Source organism: Ambystoma mexicanum, chromosome 10 (genome assembly GCF_040938575.1).
Source record: "Ambystoma mexicanum isolate Mex_15411 chromosome 10, UKY_AmexF1_1, whole genome shotgun sequence".
Classification (NCBI taxonomy): domain Eukaryota; kingdom Metazoa; phylum Chordata; class Amphibia; order Caudata; family Ambystomatidae; genus Ambystoma; species Ambystoma mexicanum.
In genome coordinates this window covers 1254501887-1254525016 of record NC_090932.1, presented here as the reverse complement: position 1 = coordinate 1254525016, position 23130 = coordinate 1254501887, and the positions used below count along the sequence as shown (strand labels likewise).

Genomic DNA, 23130 nt, shown 5'->3' with positions numbered 1-23130 from the left:
TAAACCTTCTGCCATTCCCCCTTTCTCTCCGACCTACAGTTCTCAATCTCCTCCTTCACACTCGATGCCTCTTCCACCACTTTCACCCCTAAGTCTCAGCATTCTCAGCCATGGGCCACCCAATTCATACGCTCTCACCACACAGACATACATCGGCTGCTGCTCAAATGGATGACCTGAAACTCTTCCTCTTTGCCCTGAACTCTCTCAAGCCCACTCTTGATAGAGCAAAAAGGGAATTCTACCTAACCCTCGTTGACTCCCACTCGAACCAAGTGCGGGCTACAGGCCCCCTAAACCCACTCCTCACATCTCCTAAGTCTATGACTATCAACTCCACTCTCAAAATGAATGACCTAGCTTAATAATTTGCTGCAAACATATCCAAAATTAAGGACTCTCTCCTGATCTTCCTCAGACTCCCTCCTCCATTTTACACTCTACCTACTCTACCATCATCCTCTGCCTCTATCTCCCACTTTAGTCACACTAATACTGACAAAGTGCTGTCTCTGCTGAAGGCTAACCCCTCTCGCTCCCCATCAGACTCTCTAGCTCCTCAGCTAGTCAAGCCTATTGCCACTTTAGTGGCCTCTCACCTAACTGAACTCATCAACCTGTCCTTCAACTCTGCTTGCTTATCCTCCGTTTTCAAAACAGCCATGGTCATCCCTCTCCTAAAAAAGCAAGGGACCGACCCGAACCTACCGGCTAACTTTAGCCCTGTGTCTCTCCTTCTGCACTACTCTAAAGTGCTCTAAAGGGTTGTCTGCAACCACCTTACAAATTTCTTAGACACCCACAACCTTTGAGACCCCCTACAAGCAGGTTTCCACTTCTGTCACTCCACGGAAACTGCTCTCATGAATGTGTCCAACTTCATCGCCTCTGCTAAGCACTCCAACATATCCTCTATACTAATTCTCCTTGACCTATCTGCTGCCTTTGACACTATCGATCACTCTGATCTCCTTAATAGACTTTCTTCTTGGGATTCGTGATTGAGCCCTTGCCTGGATTGAATCCTACCTTGAAACTCGACAAATTCTCTGTCACCTGGAGCAACAAATCCTTTCAACTCAGTTCTCTAACTGTTGGTGCTCCACAAGACTTTGTGCTGGATCTGCTCTTCTTTACACTCCCTCTGCTCTTGGGGAACTGATCTCCTCCTTTGGTTTCTCGTACCAACTCTTTGCGGACGCCGCACAAATCTTCTTCTCTTTTCCTGAACTCTCCTCTGATCGCTCTATCGACATATTCAACTGTCTCTCTGTCATTAAATATTGTATGGCTTTGCACTCTCTGATGTTGATCTCTACCAAAACATAGGTACTCTTCTTCCCTGCCAATGGCTTTCTCTCATCTTTTCCTCTGCCTATCCATTACCCACCTGACATTCTACCCTCCTCTTCAGCTAGAAACCTTGGCGTCATCTCTGACCCTTCTCATCCCTTCTCTACTTTCATCTCCAAAACAGGAACAGCAGCTCGCCTCAACCTTCTAAATATTAGGAACATCAGGCACCTCCTTTCTTCCAACACTGCCAAGCATCTCTTAACCACCCTTGTATTTTCTAAACTGGACTACTGTGGCAGCATCCTCTTTGGTATCCCCAACTATGCTTTCTGTCCTTTCAACAAGATCATTAACTTTGCTTCCAGGACTCTCTTTGAACTCCCTCACTTCACACCTACTTCCTCGTACCATCACCAGGCTGGATGGCTGATGATGCAAAACAGGGCCAGATTTAAATTTCTTCTACTGGTTCACAAATTGATGCACAGTAAGGCACCACTTTATCTACCCTCCACTATTAAACTCTTCAAGCCGTCTTGCAATCTCCACTCTGTGTCCTTGATTACCCTTGTTGCTTGTTAGGACAGTTTTTCTGAAGTCCAACTAAGAGCCTAGTAAAACCATTCAACTGAGGCAGTACAAGACTCCACTCTTAGCATAAGGCTGTACCACCTGAGTACATGGTAGCGTAGACAGAGCAGCCAGGCCTATTTTAGGAGGGAGAGAGGGCTGTAGAATCAGTACAAATGAAATTGTAATACAAGGGGTCCAAAGAAACACTGAAACACTATGGGCCTCATAAGTTTGGCGGTAGCCTTGACGGTAAAACCGGCAGGCTGCCGCCAAACGTGTGAAATTTTTCAGCACCTGCAAATGGGCAATTACTGGGTCATTACTTCCCGCCGGACCCGGTATTTGCACATTTGCGGGCGCCGAAAAAAAATGCTCCCCATTCCCATTTGAGCCCCATTCTGAATGGTGCCGGTGAATCCAACATGCTCTGCTCGCGGGTGCCGGTTCGCCCGCCAGGCCAGTCCTGGCAGGCGGGAAGGCACCCGCGAGCAGAACTCGTAGTTTGCTGGTCCGGTAACAAAGGTACCAGCAGGCCCAATGTATTGTAAAAATAAAGGATTTCCTTAAATACAGGAAGGCCCAGATAAATCTAGGGGTAAATCAGTACTATCATATATATATGTAATCACAATTATAAAAACACAGCACTATACTTGAAGGTACACAGACCAAAGTATAAACCTTATTTGGAACACCTAACAGTAATTCTAGGAAAGTCAAAACCTTTTCATACACATTCAGTATAGGTCACACCTATTCTTGGGGGGTAAAACCAATGGTTACTTTCACAATTACATTCAGTAATGCAAGGGCAGTAGACTCTACCAGTTGTATAGTGACTCTCAGTGCAAATCACTGAATCAGTCAACTCGACAATACACTTTTTGTGAACACAAATTGAGATAAGCAGTAACTCTTGTAACTTATTTTTGGGATGGGACACAGCTAACTCAAGGTAAGTAAAACCCATATACTTTTTTAACCTCCCAATGAAATCCAGGTTAGTTCTTTCCCAGCTGTACAAGTACCTTATGTATGACTTATGGGGGACAGTTAGAACCAAAGAGACTCTGGGAGTCTGTCTACAACAGCACAGAGGAAGCAACGCCCAATGTTACACTTTACTGAATGACTCAAAGTTATTCTAGGTAGGCAACAACCTAATACAGACTCATTCTGGACAGGCTAGAAGCAAGTCAGGTGAAGCAAGACCCAGTTGGGGGACACTGATACAATTATCCTAACAAGAATGACCTGGTGAAGCCAACAGTTGGGGGCTATCCTAGCAGGCATAATCTGTTGAAACCAACACATTACTTTTGGGAAAAGGCACAACCTAATCACAGGAGAGTAATATACCTTCACATCTACTTTCTATTAGAATGGCAAAACAGTTTCTAAGGAAAGAAAGATGTTAACCATACTTTTAAGTATATTACATCACACATCCAAGCTAAGTAAGAACTTTTGTAACTGTTCACTCTTAGAGTTACAGTTACCAACCAACTCTTTTTCAACTAAGTAACGTTTAAACACATATTTTGTTTTCTAGGCAAAAGGCCCAATCCATTAAAGGTATTTCCCTTATTCTTGGAGCATGAGTGTTCTCAGTGGTGCAAGGGGGGTCACTAGGATCTAGTGACCAACAGGCAGTGTCAGGATAGGTTCTTAAGTAGCAAAGGTCAGAGTTCCTTAGAAAGACTGGGCAAATAGGTGAGTACTTTACTTCTAGAGTTAGAAGAGGGTCCAGGGGCTTCACAGTGGGACTGGGTGCACGGATGAGAGACCTGTCCATCACAGAACACGCCCCACAGCTACACAGAAATCGAAGACACTTAAGGTAAGTACATACTCAAGCCAACACAGTACCTCATCATTGAAGAAGATTTTGCAGCAGGAGGACTTCAGGATCTGCAGCCAAATACCCAGTCAGTGGATTCCTGGTTGTGGTGACTTAAAACAAGACCTCAGAAGGAACTTTGCAGCAGGGATCAATGGAGAAGGCTCTAGGCAAGGTTTTCCTCGTGGCTGAATGTGGTTCTGCGGATTTGGTGCCTTTTCATGGAGCACAGAAGAAGACAGAAAATCGTGGTTGAATTCTTGTCATTACAAAGGTCCAGCACTCTGTTGTGGGGACTTTTTGGACTTGATTTGTGTCTCTGTAGATTCACCAGGATGCCCACAAAGTTTCAGTGAGATTTGGAATTAAGATGACCATGCACTGCACAATGACTCGAAGTCCTAGGGTATTGGAGTATTGCAGCAAATCAAGGTCACAGCAATGCGTGGGATGGTTCAAATGCAGGTCTTCTTGAGTTTAGTGGGTCTCACCAGGCTCTCGGCCAAGGTCTTCGTTTTCAGAGTCCCCATGTCGATTGGAAGGAAGGGCTGCAGCAGGCCCAGGTTACACAGCAGGCTCTCCGGTCGTTGGAAAATGTCTCTGCCGCTTTTCCTTCATCATCCTCTTCGGTTTTGGTTCCAGTGGTCGACTTGTCTTCAGCTTCCAGGTTTGCAGTATTTAACAGGAACTACAGCAAACCTTCTGCATTCTTTCCCTGCACTTTACAACAAGGGGCGGTCTGGTTGTCCAATCAGGACAGCCAGCCCCCCACTGGAATTTGTCCCCATTCAGGCAACGAGGAAGACAAAGGTCTGCAGAGTTGTGGGCTCCTCCCTCGCTTCCTGCCCTCACAGACAGACTGGAGCCTGGGCGGGGAGTCCAGGGGACTCCCGCTGAAGATGAAAATCACACAAGAAATTTCCCGCCCTGGATGTCAGGGGAAGGAACAAGAAACGACAAGAAACACTAATTTGGTGAAAAAAGAAGACAGGTTATTTTTGGTAAAATGACCACACTTAGGTGCCTTTAGTGCAGCTGTGAACACAGCCTGTGGTAAAGGTGCTCCAAATTAATACAAGGCATCACTGTCACCAGCCATTGAAGGTAAGCTTGTCCCTGTAACAGAATTGTTACAGTTTTAGTGTGAAAGGGGATAGATTGTATCTCCCCAGCACTCCACATAAGGTGAGGTGTTCAGGTTTCACCTAACAAAATGTTAAAGGGATCCAAAGATCCTTTCGACCCTTGGGAACTATTGTTCAATCAAGGTTAGCCAGAGAAAGTAAAACATTGGAGCCCCTAGGGCAACCCAGCAACAACAGGCACTTATTGCCAATAAGTTGTTGAAGAGGATAACTTTAAAAAGGCACTATGGAGAGTCAAAGAAATGACACCCATAAAAAGTGTAAAAGATTCTGTGAGTGTGGAAAAAGGTTCCCACTCACAGAGGTATAAAGGAAAAATATCTCACTACTAAAGGAAAAGGTTCGGGGGTTGACCCAGGTCAGGACGATTTACCGTTTCTATGAAAATCTTACCTAACATTGCTCCTCGCCCTCCCTGTGCTTCTTCTTGCTTCTGCACCTTCTCTCTTCTTGCTCCACTTGCGTGCAATTCTTTTTCCCCGGATATCCGAGAAACGGTCGACATGGATTTGTTCAAAACCAAACTAAAAGCCTAAGTCCTCGCCTTCTTAACCTACCTCTCATCTGCTTGCTAGCTAATATGTTTCCCTTGCCTCTAACCTGCCTTTGTCCTTCCCCCACTGTAGCACTTCACCATCATGGTCACATCATGTGCACAGCTGGCCGTACCACCTACCAACACTTAAAAATGTCCAATGTCTATTGTCCTTAATCTATGTATGTCTACTTATGTTTTGTCCCTGGTGACTGTTCCATTTTCTCCCCTCCACAGCCTGGTCAGAATGTACCCCAAACTCACCCCATTGTAGGAAGCCCACCGTTTCCCGTCAAATCTGATTTTTTATCTGCTGTTCTTTTGTGATCCAAAGAGCATTGTTCCTCCAGTATATAAATAAATAAAATAAATGGTATAATTCAGTAGTAAACTCCTAACACTGCTCAATACATCCTCTGCTAAATATTGATCAATTAATATCATCTAAAGACAATCAACACTAGTTTCGATTTTATTTGAGAGGTGCCTTTTTGATGTCTATTCTTATAACCAATTGGCTTTCATGTCTCAGCCAATGAAAGCATTTATTTAAAAAGGAGTCTCCTTAGACATAAGCCTCTTTAGTTGGTTTGGGTATCCCTGTGAGATATACTGTTCTCTTATTTACATATCTAGTGGTTCATAACCTGCCCCTTTGATGTTCACTTAGGGGTTTACAAAATGTCCACCCATGATTCAGTGGGTCATAGGGCATCACTCCTCTACCTACGGTGAATCGCACATCCTTCTGTCTTCGATCATGTGATTCAATGACTGCAGTAAGATTTTTTTAATTAAAGTTTGATCTTTACTAACACAGGTTCATTCACTCTCATACATGCTTTTCCTGTGGTTATCATACAGTGAGAATGATCATTTCCATTATTTAGCCTGGATATTCTTGGATTTACTTGATGATAAAAGTAGTTCAATGTGCCCGCTTTTTGTCAGTTAGGACCATCAACACCCTCATACATATTCTTTGGTATTATGGTACATAAATGAACCTGAGACAACATTAAATCCACCTTTATGGTTCAGTGCTTCCTTTGCCAAATAACGGTTTGATAGCTATAAATTAATACCCATGCCATTTAGAGAACCCTCTTAGAGAATTCCTCCCTGCCACTCGGTTTTGAATAGGTATTGTCCCACCAAGGCTATTATCCTTCGTCCCTCTTTAAGAGGGCATTCTATAACGGATGTTGCAATAGATGCCCCCTTTCTTTGTTGCTTCAAATCAGAGTATCAAGGGCCATGCTAGTTAATACCCTAAACCTTTTACTCAAATATGCTGATTCTGTATTAGTCATATTTAGGGCTAACTGGGACTTGGTTTAGTCCCTGATCATGACTTGGTGTGGGTTGAATATTGATTTCTGTTTCAACTCTGCAGTTTGATCAAGGAGACGGGGAAGTTGCTCGATAATACCAGGTGCAATAGAAAAAAGCCCAGACGCCCTCAGCAGGACCCGCTGCAGACCTCGTAATGAGGTGGCCTGGAATGAACGGTGCCGGTCCCTTACCGGCACCGTTCATTCTGTGGCTGCACTCGTTGTAATGAGGCCCATTGGCTCTTAAATTTGAGCTGACCCTTTGCGCTATCTTCCTTGGGACCCCATTCACTCTCTGGGCATTCTGGCCCTGTCTTCCTTAGCTCACCATGCTCTGAATCCAAAGGCTGTTGGACTACAGACTGCCAAGTAATCCTCATCCTGGGGAAGAGTTATATTACAAAGAAAGCTTTTAATCTCATTCATAAACAGATTGGCTTCTATGATTGGTTTAGTATTTCTCTTGCGGTGCACGCAAGGAGCCAAAGGCTTTTTTATGTTTTGCCATTGTATTGTATTGTAAGGAGTATTGTAAGGAATAATCATTGAAGGGCAAGCCCAGCCGGCTCGAGGGGCTACTAAAATCCGACAACCCTACCCTTCACACACTGAAGGAACTCCAACTGTCAGCGAACTAAGCCATCTAGGTTTAAAAGCACAGAACAGCAGCTGTGAAACCAACAGAAAAAAATGTTATTAAAAGACTATCAACAAGGGTAGGTAGGTGTTTAATGAAAGTCCAAGTGCCAAAGCTTCTTGTTTCGTAGCTTTTACTGCTAAAAAACTGGGGCCATAACTTAGTCTTAAGACAGGATGAGGCTCAATATCATGCTCTGGTCAGGATGGGGCTTTGAACTCTGGTCAGCTCAAGTGTGCTTGACTTCTCCATGCACAACCAGCACGGCCGTATCTCAGCCTTCCACATCAACTGAACAGCTACCACAATGGGCTGCTCCGGACCTTAGAGGAAGGGACCCTAAGGGGTGCGCCATTTGCCCGAGCTGTATGCTGTCAAGCTGCACGAAACCGCAATGTGCCGCTCCTTCCAACTGGCAAAAGCTACTGTGTGCAATGACTTTCGGTTGCAATATGGTATTTTATGCTGATGCTGCATTTTTTTATGCGTTTTGTGCATCTAAGGATAATTTCCGAATACAGCCTGACTTGACTTGACCTAGTGATTCATGCAAACGAAAAGATGCAGTTCCTTTACAAATTAGACTGTTATATTAAAGCTCCTTCCTGTGGCAGGGCCCTGCTGTTTACACTGATCCCAACATATTTGTATAGCTGTGCGGGTGGAAGCAGGGGCAGGTGCTTATGAGGCACTTATTATTATTTACAATTTTTTGGAGGGATTTATTTTTGTTGGGCATATGTTCCGATATTTGAGTAGTTTGGTGGTAACATTCAGAGCCCCAGCAGCAGTATTCTTTGCATTTTGGGGCTCGATATCAGATTCCTTTAGCATTTCCCATTATCATGTGCTCGTGAACGCCACTTTCTGCCAGCAGGTTCAGAAGCCCTACAGGCCCCATGTATGGAGTGTGCCCCGACACACATGACGGCCTATGTCATAGTCATGCCTGAATGCGGAAGGTGGTGTTGGCTTGCAGAGTGCTCTTTATAAGGTTGACTGATCTGGAGCACTGTGCAGGACTCAGTGGTGGCCCCTCCAAAATGGGAGGGCATTCCCTTTTTGTGCATTATGGACAGGTCCCCATTGGAGGTGAAATTGGCAAGTTGATTGAGTTTAAGTTCATAAGAGATTTGAGATGTTATGTTATTTTATTTGATATTTGTATAGTGCATAATGCCATTGTTATGACTTTGAAGCGCTGTGGTGTGGAAGGCCCTTCGGAATACTGCAGTCTGTGCAAGCATGGAAATGAAAAGAGCATTACATTGCATGTGAATAGTAAATAGAATTAGGTGGCTATTCAACTACTATCAGAGATGACTAGTTTAAAACATTATAAAATCATACAGAACATTGTGTTCAGAGATGACTGCAATTTCAGTGACTGTGATATTTGGACCGATTTTTTTGTGGTACTCAGCTGTATTCTATGGGTGGCAGTTCAAGAGGGGGAATGAGTTTTGTGGTACTCAGCTGTTTTCTATGGGTGGCAGTTCAAGAGGGGGAATGGGTATTATGAATGTCTATCAACCCCTGGGACAACTGTCTACAGTTGATAGATATGGTCAACTTTACATGCAGAAGTCATGCACACTGAGCAACATGCACTCAGGCAAAATAACCTGTCACCCTGTACTCCCACCACTAGACTATTGCATGCAGGTCCCATTTCACTAGCTCACACTGCACCTGCCAATCTATCTCTCTCTCTGTCGCTCTCACTCTCTTTCTCCCTCCTCCCCAGTCCCCTGATGCATTTAATCCCATGTGCAGCAAAACAAGCATCTGTGAGTTGGAAGATGAGGCGGAAGGGTTCCACAGTCTGCAAACTCCAGCCAATTAGCACAAGCAACAGCTAAGGGTTATGGAAGGCAAGATCCTTTGGTTCAGAGAAAGGGCTACTTGAAATTTGGGTCTGGATCCATCCATTTTGCATTGTTTGGCATGTTGGTTGGCAGGCTGAGTTGACTCAGGCTCACTTTACCATGCTCAGGTGCTTTGCTCAGTGGCCTGCTGGGAATTCAGGGCAGGGCTTGTCTTGGGGAGGGCAAGTAAACATGTGCCCGGTGTTCGTGTGGCATTATAACATGAGTTTACAAAGATAAAGCACTATAACACATGTTACATCCTTCTACGCCAGGGCTGTAATTATAATAGGGCAAAATCTCAAAAACAGGTTATAACTAAAGAAAACAATTGGTGAAGGTGTTTGCAACCTTGGTGTGAGCATTGTCATGTTGTAATGTTCACTATGGGAGACACTGTGCATTGATGCACAATGTTAGCAGACAAACAGCAGGCCTTGTAACTAACAGCGGTGTAAGCCTTCTGCAGTAGCATTATTTACAATTGGTTGCCAACATTCCAATGATAACATTTCTTTGCTGAAAATTGGCCTATAGTTTTCCTGTGTCTCAGGATTCTGGTGTTCATTCCAACTCATTTGGGAAAGTCTCTGGGAAAAACATGGCCGAATGTGAAACAGTGCTTTTGTAAAAGGCGTTTTGACTGTATATCTGCTTGCTGTAACATGAGTGTTTGTGTTGACCAACCAAATGCAAATTAACCCAAATAGCACTGTTTTGCTTTGAGGGTGGATACTGTTCCCAAACCCATTTTGTATGTAATCACTGATTGCATGAGTAACTATTCGGTATTTTTTATGTCACATCTTTTAATATCAAAAGTCTTGAGAGGTCAAATTAGATGAATACAATACAAAATTAGTTCATGTTTTCGAGGCATTAGAATATTCCTCTTTATTAACTAAGTATGCCAACTTTTTGAAAAACGTATGAAACATGGATCGCGTTCCTATCAATGCCAAAGTTAATAATGTAATTGATCATTTAATGCAAACTTCCCAGTCTGAAATAGTTCAGCAAATGGTGCTCATCCTGGGATTTGAACCTGTCACCTGCAAGTTTCACAGAGCTCTCGGTATTATGTGTTCTTAGCTAAATTAACTTCTTTGTACATAGGTTAAGTTTACTAAACTAATATCCCCTGATCTGAAATGGTAATCAGATGTAGTGACCAGAACTAAAGAAAATGCTTAATGCTTCATGTATTGACATAAAGGTTTACCCCATCCCTTTCTTACCTTGTGATTTTGATAGGAAGTCACAGCAATGAAAGCAGTCTCCGAGAACACGTGAGTGCAGAAGGCTGTGTTTTTAGACCCAAATCCGTTATTTTCATCTGCTTTCACTATATGGAGCCTTGGTTGATACTTGTGCATAGAATTCAGTATGATCTATGGAAATATAAGAGAGAGAATAAAGCAAACACAAGTGATTGGTTTCATGATTCACACACAATGAGGTGGTACAGCATTTTGCTAGCCTCACAGGAACAATAGAAAGTAATTCGGTAAGCTTTAACTAAAGTCCATATTAATGTAGACCACTCAGTAAACCTGCATTTGAAGGATATTTTAATCCTGTATAATATTTCCTTTATGCGCAATAACAATCAGGGACTGAGTTACAGTTTACAACAGATTCATTCCACCGCTATATTTCCAACGTCTTGTAACACACAAAACGAGTTTTGAAGCACTGTCTAGTGCACAACAATTTGAGCCAGAATCATTCTTGAAACCACTAAAACTCTCCCTAGGAAGAAGCACACCCTGTCCCTATCAGGGGGTGCTGCTCCTAGGATGGTGGTGATGTCGTGCCTATCTAAAAGAAAAGAGGAAGAAATCTATCCCTACTTAACAATACGCAACAAATCTGGCGTTTGAATGTGTCTCCTAAAAACCCGCACTAATGGTAACCGAGGACCAGATCGTTGTGTGCTTGCCCGGGTATGAGTTACGGGGGATTTGCGTATTCTCGTTTAAGAGCAGTCTCACTTTCTCAGTGTGCATCCTTCACCGTATTGTTTGCCTGCCGTGAGGAGAGTCGTTATTTCCTTTAGACATACACGGATCACATGATTCTGCAAAGAAAATGTTTCATGGAAAAATGTGTAGGCGGATGTTCGGAGATTAATCTGAAAGCACTGAAGAAAACAACATTGATCACTTTAAAAGAGTGCAAAGTTCTTCGATTGATATAATTACCCTCCCTAAAAACAATGCATGCAAGGATAAAATAAGGACTGATTGATACATGAAACAGGACATAAGGAACACTGAAATGTAAAACAGTGACAATAGACAGGATGAAGAAGGAAATAGGGGAGCAGCGAGGGAGGACAGAAATGATAGAGAAGCATGGGTAAATCCAATAGGTGTGGCTTTGCAAATGCAGAGTGTTATTATTTTTTTTAAAGAAGCGCCGCAGGGCATTAGCGTAAATGAAAGGAGAGCTACATTTAGAAATGCGCAGTTCGCCTGCTTCTCGAAGGTGACCTGCACATTTCTTGGGGGCTGAGTTTGGAACGCAGAAGATGCGCTGGTCCTTACATACATTTGTGTAAGGAGTGCGCTCCCCAGCTTGGCATATCAGGACCCCACCTCATATTGCCCTGTCGGAGGAGAACGTCAAGCTTAAGAAATAAATAATTTCTTTCGGAAGTCAATTTGACTTCGTGCGCATGTTAGGAACCAGGAAGCAGTCCATACTTCCCGTTGCTGCCAGTGTGGAGCAGGGGGCCTGCCTGGAGAGGAGTCCCTCTGGTTCGACGGATTTTGGAAAAAGATAAGAAAAGAATATTTGTTGTAAATGTGTGTGCGTACAAGGGTGTTGCATGCATGCAAGTGTGTGTTATGTAATGTGTATCTGAATGAGTGAGTGCATGGTGTATGTATGTATGGCTGGCTGGCTGTGCATGTGAATGAAAAAGTGTATGGTGAATAATTACATGTGCGAGTGACAGTGTGTGCACTTGTGGTTGTCCTGGGCTTGCCGACCGAGGAGCTGATTTTGGTGACTGGGTGGCATCTGTATGCTACTTCAATATTTTTATTGGGCATCTATAGTAAAGCAGGCATGATAATTGTTATTATGTGGCATTTGGGTGCAGCCAGTCTAGCCATTTCTTACAGTGGAATGACTTTTTTTAATTAGGCATTTATGATGAAGGAAGCATTATATGTGTTATTACAGGGCAAGACTGGCATTTTGCTTTATACTGTGACATGGAATTTTCTTTGCTGGCATAAAGCGTAAAGCAAACCTGATAAGTGTTATCACATGTCTAGACTGATCTACATTGTGCAGCCAGTTTGGGCAGGTTTTCTTATTGTGGCAATGCATTTTTTATGGCAAAGCCAACAGGAGTATGACCTTAGGGGGGGATACTGCCATATATTGGCACAGCCAGCATGCACATGTTTTCGTACAGTATATTTACTTGCATTATCTGCAAAGCAAACCTGAGTATGTTCTTATATGGGAATACTGGCACATATTGGTGCAGCCATAATGTAAATGCATGGGCTCAGCCAGTGTGAAAATGTTTTTATACTGGCACATATTGTGGGCAAAAGCTTTATGAAAATGTGTTGGTAAATGCTCGTACGCACCTTTGGTGAATTGCATCTATTGTATTTTTCACAGAAAGTCTGCTGTATAATGCACCACTTTAAACCATTATTAAAAAATTGATTTTTCACAATGGCATATATATGTGAAATGTTTACTCTACTCCAAATAAAATAATCACCAGCCACCACTGGGCGAGTGGCTGTTGGGTGAATAGCTATGAATATGTGCGTGCAAGGCTGTGGCCCAGGCAAGAGTCATTGAAGAAATGATGTTTTCTTACATGTTAGACTGGCATTTTTGGGTGAAGACACCTTATTACATCCAGGAGGGTTTCGGAGGGGCTTTATAGCACAATGGGGCAGGCAGACTGACCGTATTCTTTCCATGACATGGTATTTTTTACCCACATAAGGGGCAAAGCCAATATGTGTGTTCTTACAAGGGGAAGGTGGGGGTACTTGTGTAGTCAGCAAGTCAATGGGGGTCATTCCGAGTTTGGAGGCAGCCACGGTGCTATTTGCACCATGTCTGCCTCCAAACTCAGGTCCGGGTAGTCGGAATGGGGACTTACCGGGACATTCCGACTTATGCAGACCCGGTAAATCCCCATTTCGAAAATCATTCCCCATTCCCATTTGAGCCCCCATAGGGCTCAATGGGAATGGGGAAGGAGCTAATTACGGGCCTGCAAATTGCAGGCCTGTTATTAGCTCCATGGTCCCTTAACTGGTCCCGCTAAGGGCGGCTGGTTGGACCTGGTTCCTGGTGGGACCCGCTAAGGGACCTCGGAATGTGGTGGAAGGGGGTTAACGGCACCGGCATCCTTATCGGTGCCGTTAACCCCCTACCGCCAAACTCGGAATGACCCCCAATGTGTTCCTACTGTGTCATTGTGCTGCGGTGGTGCGTCTTGAGGCAGGGGAATATGAGACTTTGATTATGAAAAGATTGGCAATGCATTATTCGGCCCAAGCAGCAGAGCTCATGGTGCTCATTGAAGGGCTGCGCGCATCACAGGGGTGTCACGTGACCATCTATCCCAACTCGGCATACGTCACTACAATTGCCGGTCTGTCGCAGTGGAAAAGGAGGGGCTTCCGGAGAGCGGACAGTTTCCCAGTACAACATGCTAGAATGCTAGATACATTGATCTCCATGTTGTCCCAACCTTCTGTAGTGGCAATCGTCAAGTGCACCGGCCACACTAATAACACAGATGAAATTTCATTGGGAAATGGTGCTGCGGGGCCGGCAGCCAAAATGATGGCTTATCTCCTGGTACCCACAACTGCAGAGTACCTTGTGACCATGCCTCCAAATAATCGGCAGAACACCCCATATACAACAGTGCCCATTGCACAGTTTATTGAGTTGCAGAGTAAAGCACCACATTAAGAAATGGAACTATGGGTAAAGAGAGGGTGCAAACAATATCCAACTGATTTGTTGTGGAGGCAGGAAAGCACTGGTAAAGCAGTAATGGCTTATGAGCTGTTAACGGTAGCTTGCGTTCGACCAACTTCACCACCCCTCGCACAGCTCAAAGCAACATATTGCAGCTGACATACAAACTGCTTTGTCATTGTTTTTCATCACGCACGCACGACAAATGAAATATGGCACGTAATGACATCATCACGCTTCGGCGTGATGACGTATATAAATAAACAGCCATTTTGATTCATCCGAATCTGCAACCACGATCGGATGAACATCGCGGGACTTAGGAAAGCATCTTTTCAGAAAAATTGTCTACTAAAGAAGGTAAGCCACTAGAATCTAATATATAATCTCATTAAGCATAGATAGGTAAGAGAGGAATAAGCAATAGCGGAAGACTTTTTCTTTTTCCTTTTCACTTTTCACTATTAGATATAAAAAAACAAGTCCCAAGAGATAGAAAGAGATATAAAGAGAACTTCAAAATTGTCACAGCGGAAACCCAATAATTTGCAAAACCTGAGAAAACTAGAAACCTTGGAAAAGATGGGAAATTGTCTATATGATGCAAAAGAAGTAAGTAAAAATAAGTATCATGCTATTATTGACAAATTGTATACGGTGCCCAACAGACCTTCAAAACATAACCACTTATACAATATGCATTGTTCCCTTAACTTACAGGTTTGATGATCTTATAATACTTTAAACAACCCTCCTGATGAACCATCTGAGAAGACAGAGAAACACGTGTAGAGGGAGAGAAGGGAAGAAAAGGAACAATTGAGTGCATACTGCACATATCACATTTATAGGCATCAGTTGAATAACTAAAAATCTTTCTTTTGGAGTCAGAACACACAACTATACTCTGTATGGATACAATACAGAGCTGAAGGAAACAAGACTTATGAAGCGAAAACAGATCAACAAAATAAACTTTTTGGAAAATGGAAACATAATTTTGTGTTCAAGAAAAAGTGCAACCACTCTGTGTGAATATAAAACAAAGGACTAGGAAATCGAAGTGTGTCATGAAAATATGAATTGATGAATATTAACAACTGATGATAAACATCATTTTGGAGCGCACCTAAAAGTCTCTGTGGTTCTTTTTCAATTCAGGAATTTAGCACTGGTCAGTCGCAGTGATACAGAGTCCAGGTGCTGCAAACATACAAAGAAAAGCAAAAACGTTCTCAACTATAAGGAAACTCGCCATAGTTGCCACAGGCTGGGATTCAAAAACACTACAAACTGCTTTGTGCTCAATATCCAAGAGCACCTCACTAATATGATCATACACTGCAACACGTGTCAGAGCTTCAGCACAGGCATGACTTTACAAACTTTACAAGGCACTCTGCCCCACCCTATTGGCCTTTCTATGAGCTGCACATAGATTACGCGGGCAAGGGGGAAAGATACAATGGGTCCTGGTATCTGATTGTTGTGGTCTGCCCTTTTTCACAGTGGGTCAAAATAGGACCTTGTGCACACCTGGATGCCAAATGTGCAGCCACAATTCTTGTCTGGGAGGTCTTCCCCCCCATGGGGCATGTGCGATGTGTTCCAATAACGGCACACATTTTTTCAATGAGCTCCTTAAAGAGATCACAGCAATACTTGGCATTAAACACTGTGTTTAATTTATCACCTGCCGGCCATCGGCGTTGTGGAGAGGATCAACAGGCTTCTCAAGAGTATGCTATTTAAGCTTTGCACCACATTGAAGAAGAACTGGGTGCACTGCTTACCCTTGTCCCTCTTCAGTTTATGCCCACAACCCAGCAAGGACATCCATTTATCACCCCATGAGGTGGTTACTGGTTGGCGCATGAGCACACCCATATCCCCTGTCAGGAGAACTTCAGATTCACATAGAGCGGCAGTGGTTTTAGGTGAAGAATTTAAAGAGTATTTGACAAGCCTAACACGTGCAATTAAATGTGTCTCCCGACAGATTGCACAAACCCGACCAGAGGACACAACGGACACTGCAGACGGACAGAGACAGACTCCCCGCCCACCTAACCGCTGCTGCCTGGAGGACTTATTTACATGAGGAGCTTTGTTCGACAATGGAATAACCTCAGATTTCATGGACCCTATGAAGTGGTGTTTTCAACCCCCCTCGCTGTAAAAGTAAAGGGGCTTTGCTATTGGATTCACCTTTCTGACCTCCGCAGGGTACCTCCAAACATTACACAATCGCCTTAAGGTCACCTGGCACTGCTCATTTACCCCATTACTAAATATACAGCCAGATTGCACAATTCCTTTTGGCCCCTGTCCCATTTGTGCACACGCACAGCTGCTCCAACATAAATACTTTATCAAATCTCTCTCTCTCTCTCTCTCTCTTTACGTCTCCCTTTCGCTCTCTGTCTCCCTCTCTTCCCCCGCTCTATCTTTTGTGTACGTTCTTTTTTCCTTTTAGGTGAGAAGACAATGGAGACAGCAGCTTTGAATACCTCTCTGTATGTTACAATACATGTTAGCTATCAAATTGTTCCTAGATTCTCATATTCATGTGTGTGGCATGCATTTTAGTGCAGGATTATTCACTATTTTAATGTTCATTTTGGGGATATACTGGGGAACATCTTTTATATGCGGAGACCATATAAAAGAGGGGGAGAATTGGGTGTATACACAAACACCACCAACATTACTGTAAATATGTATAACAATTGTAAGGAGTGTAATGACAGCTATAGTAGACCAATGAGCAGACCCGACGTAAGAGTATATTAGAAAACCAATTCCATTTTGTCTTTAAGAATATTTTTCATAACGCAAGCGTTAATGACAATAATATCATTGGAAGTGTTGCGAGCAAACACATACGGCCACATAAGAGAATGAAAATGCAAGCACGAAGGGCAAACTATGATGCCTACTACAGGCCTACAGGCTAGGCCTTGATGCTATTGAAGATGTGCGACACCCTGAGATGACCAATAGTTGGTATATGGATATGCATGCGGTAGTGAGAGAAAAAGCAAATGGTAGTTATGTATGTTCACTAATCCCACATGCGTCAGGAGCACTCAAGGTATCAGTAACACAGGAAGTACCAATCATAAAGGCACAGTCCTTGGTTCATCTTGCACTATGTAGGATCAAGGGCACCTTCCATGCACACAGCGTGCAACTAGAGTTCGTGGATCCAGATCCCCTGCAATGTAACCATAATCCAAGAGACAGTAAATGCTTGCAACAACTATATATGGTGATCCAAGGACTTAAATATATAAGCAACAGATGGCAACAGACCACACTCAGCTGCATGGTGGAGGGCCTCCTAGGATATGAAGAGGAGCTCCTGGCTCGAGTGAAGGACACAGCATATTACGTCGTTGACATGGATTACAGCAATGGAAAAACCGAGAAGAAACATATGAACTTTGCTTCCACAGTGAAGGAACTATTTATACCGGCTCTAACAAATGCTGCAATGAAAAACCCTGATGATCTCAGACCTGAAAAGAGGCACAGCAGCAGTAATGGATTACTAGAGGGTCTGCGGCCAGCAAGCGTACTTGCACCTCCCACCATCATGGAGGGCCTACCGTACACTGGCAATGCTGCAGCCAGCCATATTGGTAATCCCAGAAGAACATTTGCAAGGGTGGCCAATACCTGATACAGCTCTGACCTTTACTCCTGCGTTTAAAGATCAGAACCTGTTACCACCACCAGAGTTTCGCGTCCTATCCGGAAAAGGGCAATATGAGAAGCTGTAGAGGAAGAAGAGATGAAACTATATTTCTAGAGACTCATACCAGTTGCTCGCTGAAATCCCAGATGAATGCAGACTTTTCAGCTCAGCAGAATCTTTTTATGCTTCAGTACTGTCACCCTGCATGCAGGCATCGGCCAATGCAAAATGGCTATGAATTGTAAGCTCAGAACTGGTCCAGTTGGCAAACGACACCGAGCATGAGTTCCATCATAAAGGTTGAGTTGAGATTGATGACAATGCAGAATCAGTACGTCCTCGATATGCTGACGGCAATGGAAGGAGGCACGTGCCAAATAATTGGCGATTCCTGCAGCACGTTCGGACCTCCCAAAGACACAGAGAACGGGTCATTATCTCACATAATCACAGCCGTACATGGTCTAGGAGTCTGCATGAAGCCAGAAGGAGGAAATTACTGGTTTGATGTTGTATTTGATTGGGCCTGTCCTGGCTGGGCGCCATCATGTCAAATGGGCCTCCGGTATTGTGCCAAAGCAGTGCCTAATAGCACAATATTGATGGTGTTGATTAGGGTTTCAAAGGTACCTCGCAATACAAAAGATAGTCAAATACAGACTGACCAACCGATCCCACACATGGAGAATGAGCTTATGCGTGGGGGGGAGGTTGTTACTGTAGAAGTAGCTAAAGGGGGAATTTTGGGAAGGTAGCAAACCCATCCTACACCCCTAGGAGCTTTAAGGTGAGATGAGCCCCATTGAAAGAACTATAATAGACCAAGAGGGCATCCTAAAAGTCCCCACACAATCATGTTATTGTACACAATTTAGACATTTAGACATAATGCGCCCATATAAGCAAACACAATTTTTCAAGACATTGGGCCTCATTACACGGTAGGCGGTAGGGATTTACCGGTACCGGTAAAATACCGGTACCGGTAAATCCCTGCCGCCTTACTACGAGGTCCCTTAGCGGGTTGGAGCTTTAACGCCTGCTTTTTGCAGGCGTTAAAAACCAACCCGCTAAGGGACCTCGGAGCTAATTACGGCACCGCAAAATTGCGGTGCCGTAATTAGCGCCTTCCCCATTCCCATAGAGCCCTATGGGGCAGAAATGGGAATGGGGAAGGGCAATGGCGGAAGGGGGATTTACCGCCCCTCCAACCTTGGGATGGGGCGGTAAATCCCCTTACCGCCAAGGCGGTGCCGGTATTTTACCGGCATGAGCCATGGCGCTAATAGCGCCATGGCTCACCGCCTACCGTGTAATGAGGCCCATTAAGTAGACATTGGACCTCATTATGAGAATGGAGGTAGCCATGGAGCTATTAGCTCCATGGCTGCCTCCGTTCCGGGCTCCATTACTGGGTTCCTGCAATGGGGACTTACCGGGTTACTTCGACATAGGAGGACCCGGTAATTCCTCCTTGCAGGAACCCATTCCCATTTGAGCCCCCGTAGGGCTCAATGGGAATGGGGAGGGAGGTAATAACGGGTAGATTACATCTAGCCCGTTATTGCCTCCCTCTTCCCCTCGCAGGACTCGGAAAGCACGCCTGGTTTTACCAGGCGTACGATCTGGGTCCCGCGATGGGAAGCTCATAATCGGTGCTTCCGGAATGAAGGGGGCCGGTCCCGTACCGGCCCCCTTCATTACGGGAGCGCCAGCCTTATAATGAGGCCCATAGTCGAAGCATAGGGCCTACACGGCCATGCAGTATTTAGTGTGTTAGACACAGGCTGCCAGGCTTAAGGGTAAATCTGAATAGGCCCACGCGCTGATAAGAGGGGGCCAAGCCGCCAACTTCCCCAGAAACCCTTCTTTGTTCTAAAGTTGTTGCCCATATGTTTGCTCTAGCAAGAATGTGCACTGCAAGGCCACAAGACAGTACTGGGTGCCTTGATGTACGTGTTATCACAAACAGGCCAGAACAGGCTTCCGACCTCCACCTAGCCAACTACGAGTTATAGCACCTACAACTGCCCTAGTCCCGAGACCCTGAATTCCGAGATACCAGTTGAACCCAGACCACCGACCATAAATCAATCAACCATAAAAGATCTGAGAGTATGGTCAGCCCACCTTTACTTCATAATGACATTGTTTGTAGTGCGAGGTACAGGGAGGGATACATTATTATTCAAAAGTGAGGGTGGAAGCATTGGGAGCTAAAGACCCAATGGGGAATGAGTGAAGCATGTGTGAGTTGGTGTGACCTCGAGATTCCCCTTGTGCCAGTCTTTGAGACTACCAGGTGCACTGTATAATGATAGAGTAGCACTGTTCACAAATGTAGGTAAGTGCTTCTTCTCCCTTGGTTCCCTGGAGATGATTAGCTCATGAGCACCCACGTGATGGAAAACGGACGGACTGGGCTAGGAACAATAACCTGACATCCCCTATGGAGCAGGCAGATCATGTATAGGGTCGCACCAACCAGCCATGCAGGTTTTCACTGTATACTGTGACATCACCTATGACACTGGCCCTCATTATAAGGTTGCCGGTCCGGTAACAACGGTACTGATAAGCTTGCCGGTACCATTGTTACTGGAGCGGCAAACTACGAGGTCTGCTCGCAGGTGTCTTTTCGCCTGCCATGTCTGACCTGGCAGCAGACCGGCCCCCGTGAGCAGACCATGTCGGATGCATCAGCACCATTCACAAGCCTTTTTTCCCGGGGCCTGGGAATGGGCAATTACCGGATCTGCCGGGGCTGTAATGCCCTGGTAATTGCCCATTCCTGGATGCCGGAAAAGAAATTACTCGAGCGACAGACTTGCCAGTTTTATCGGCACGGCTACTGCCGGAGTCATAATGCGTCCTACTGTCTCTTTATAAGATTCTGCTTGTACAGGTTTTGGTAGAACATTCCATGGCAGCAGAGTTCTTTGCTAATGCACCTATTTTTGTAGAAATAAATACTTGCTTCACTTTCAAGAGCATCTTGGGCCTTTTTCCCTAGCGGGTTGTAGTTTGTCTGGTGTGCGCATTTAGGGGCGTGCCTTCATCGGTTTCTCAGAACTGAAGCTGTCAACAGCACATAACAGCTCTCTTGCTCTTCTCCCGCTCAATACTACCAAAACCTGCCACCTTCCTAGCATTGCAGATCCGCCAGAGCGCCAAGAGACCACGCAGGTGGCCACAGTGTGCGGTACAAGAACCTTTAACACAACAGAACATATCCCAAAATGCCTCATCAAGTCGCTATAACTACTTATATGGGATCTGCATAAGTAACAATTATTTGTAAAGGTCCAAACATATGTGAAATCTATCAAATACACAGGTAGAACAAAGTGGACGAAAGCCTTTTTCAATGCCTATTACAGTAGTTCTATGTGTGCAAACACACTAATAAGGGGGAAAGACATCAGTTTACCAAGCAGCAGGGAAATATGCAATCCCTATAAAGCAATGTTCATCAAATCTCTCACAGGCTTCAAAATTTCCACTTACGCTTACAGAACGGCTGCTCCTGTAAAACGAGCAGGATGCAAAGGTTACGCAAGATACAGCAGTTGAGACTGCCATCTGGACCCCTCACTTGAAGGCATCTTTATTAGTTCTCTAAAGCAGCGAGAAAAGCTCGCTCCAGCCAGATCTTAAAATATATACACCATTAGGGAAGGGTAGACAAGGAGATAGTTGTCGGAGAGTAAAATGTTGTGTTGAGGTTTATTGTGAGGCTTCTTTCTAAGTGTTCTTATGGCAGTTGTCACATTGTAAAGGAACCTAATTTACTCTGTTAGGATTCAACAAAAAAAACACTGTTTTTAAAAATGGCAACATAGAAAGGACCAGAAAGGACTGAAGTGTGCAAAAAGCGTTCATCTCTTTTTGCACCTACAATAGTTGTGTGGCTGTCCACAAATGTTCATATTTTCTACAGCAAGCGTGTTTTTCCTATGAAAGTCACCTTTTTTTCAAAGAAAATACAAACGTGTTCCCACTGTATAGGTAAAGAACAAATTATTTTCTGGAAAGTACTTATCTTTGGTAGTAGAGATTTAGGGACCGATTCATGGAATTGTTTGCACAGTTCAAAATGACTTTGCAGTGTATTTGTGCAGGGCAAGATAGGACAAAGTTAATTTTGTACTGCAAAAATGACTTAGCATGACTTTGTACGGCAAAAATACAGTTTGCACAGTTCCACGAACCAGGGTTTGTGTTGGCAGTGCAAAATCACTTTTCAGTAGTGCAAAGTCACTTTGAACCGTGCAAAGAAATCCATGAATCCGGCCCTTAATTGATAAACAAGCATGGCGAGCAGGGCTCTGTATACTACTCAATCACACTAATTTTGTATACTATTTGACAAGGAGTTGATCTGGAGGAGTTAAGACTTTTCCTGATTTTACTCTACATATCGAGGGATCGGGGTGGATGAAGATCGTGGCGACAGAGCCAAAGCTTGTCCCGCCAGGCCTACTCCATCCTTGACCCCCAGGAGGCATCCTTTGTGACTTGGCTCTCTCATCATATGGATTTAGGCAAATTGGTTTGACATCCTGCTAAGTCGTAGACATCAACGGTGAGCGATCTAATAGTTCTTAATTTCATTACTTGCTTCTCTAATTGAAGCTGCACCGGCACAGTTCTTAATCCTGCCTTTCCAGGTTTGTTTAAATAATGTCTGCTTCACGAGCTGCCTATTCTCAGTAGGGGATAGCTGTCCCCTTTGCAAGAGGAAACACCAATGATGTTTCATTCCACCCTTAAACATCTTCGAGTAATGCTGCAAGGGGCGTGTCATTGTACAGGTATAAAACCCATTTCAGGGTTATTTCCTACAGAAAAGAATGGGTTTGATTCTCAAATATGTGTTCGGGTATAAATGAGAAGATGCTGGTAGCATCTGTGTTTTTTTAAAGCCTGCTAAATTTGTACATAACATGAATTGGTCTGATCAAATCAATGCATTAGTGACCAAACAGTAAAAATTACATGTGAAAAGCTTATTTCAGAGCGACTTAACTTGCCAGTGAATCTATGAGGGGCAGTATTAACATTAAAACAAGCACTGGCAAAGTGAACAGCTTTTGGCTTTTATGTAGGCATGTGAAAGGCATTTTCCCGGCTCTGCCAAAATGGAACTATCTGGCCACAAAATGGCAAAAGCTGGTGAATGTTGTCAGTACCTTGGTACATTATGACGATGTCTGGCAAATGCC

General features: G+C 44.1%; 1 protein-coding gene across 4 annotated transcripts in view; it reads right to left on the bottom strand.

Annotated features, from left to right (window-relative positions):
* TBX5 (T-box transcription factor 5) overlaps positions 1 to 23130 on the bottom strand; it is a 409300-nt gene that overhangs the window by 172814 nt on the left and 213356 nt on the right. For all 4 annotated transcript variants that reach the window (XM_069619223.1, XM_069619221.1, XM_069619222.1 and 1 more), the window contains one exon: positions 10467 to 10619. In XM_069619223.1, the coding sequence (XP_069475324.1) occupies positions 10467 to 10619 (153 nt within the window). The remainder of the gene's footprint in view (positions 1 to 10466; positions 10620 to 23130) is intronic.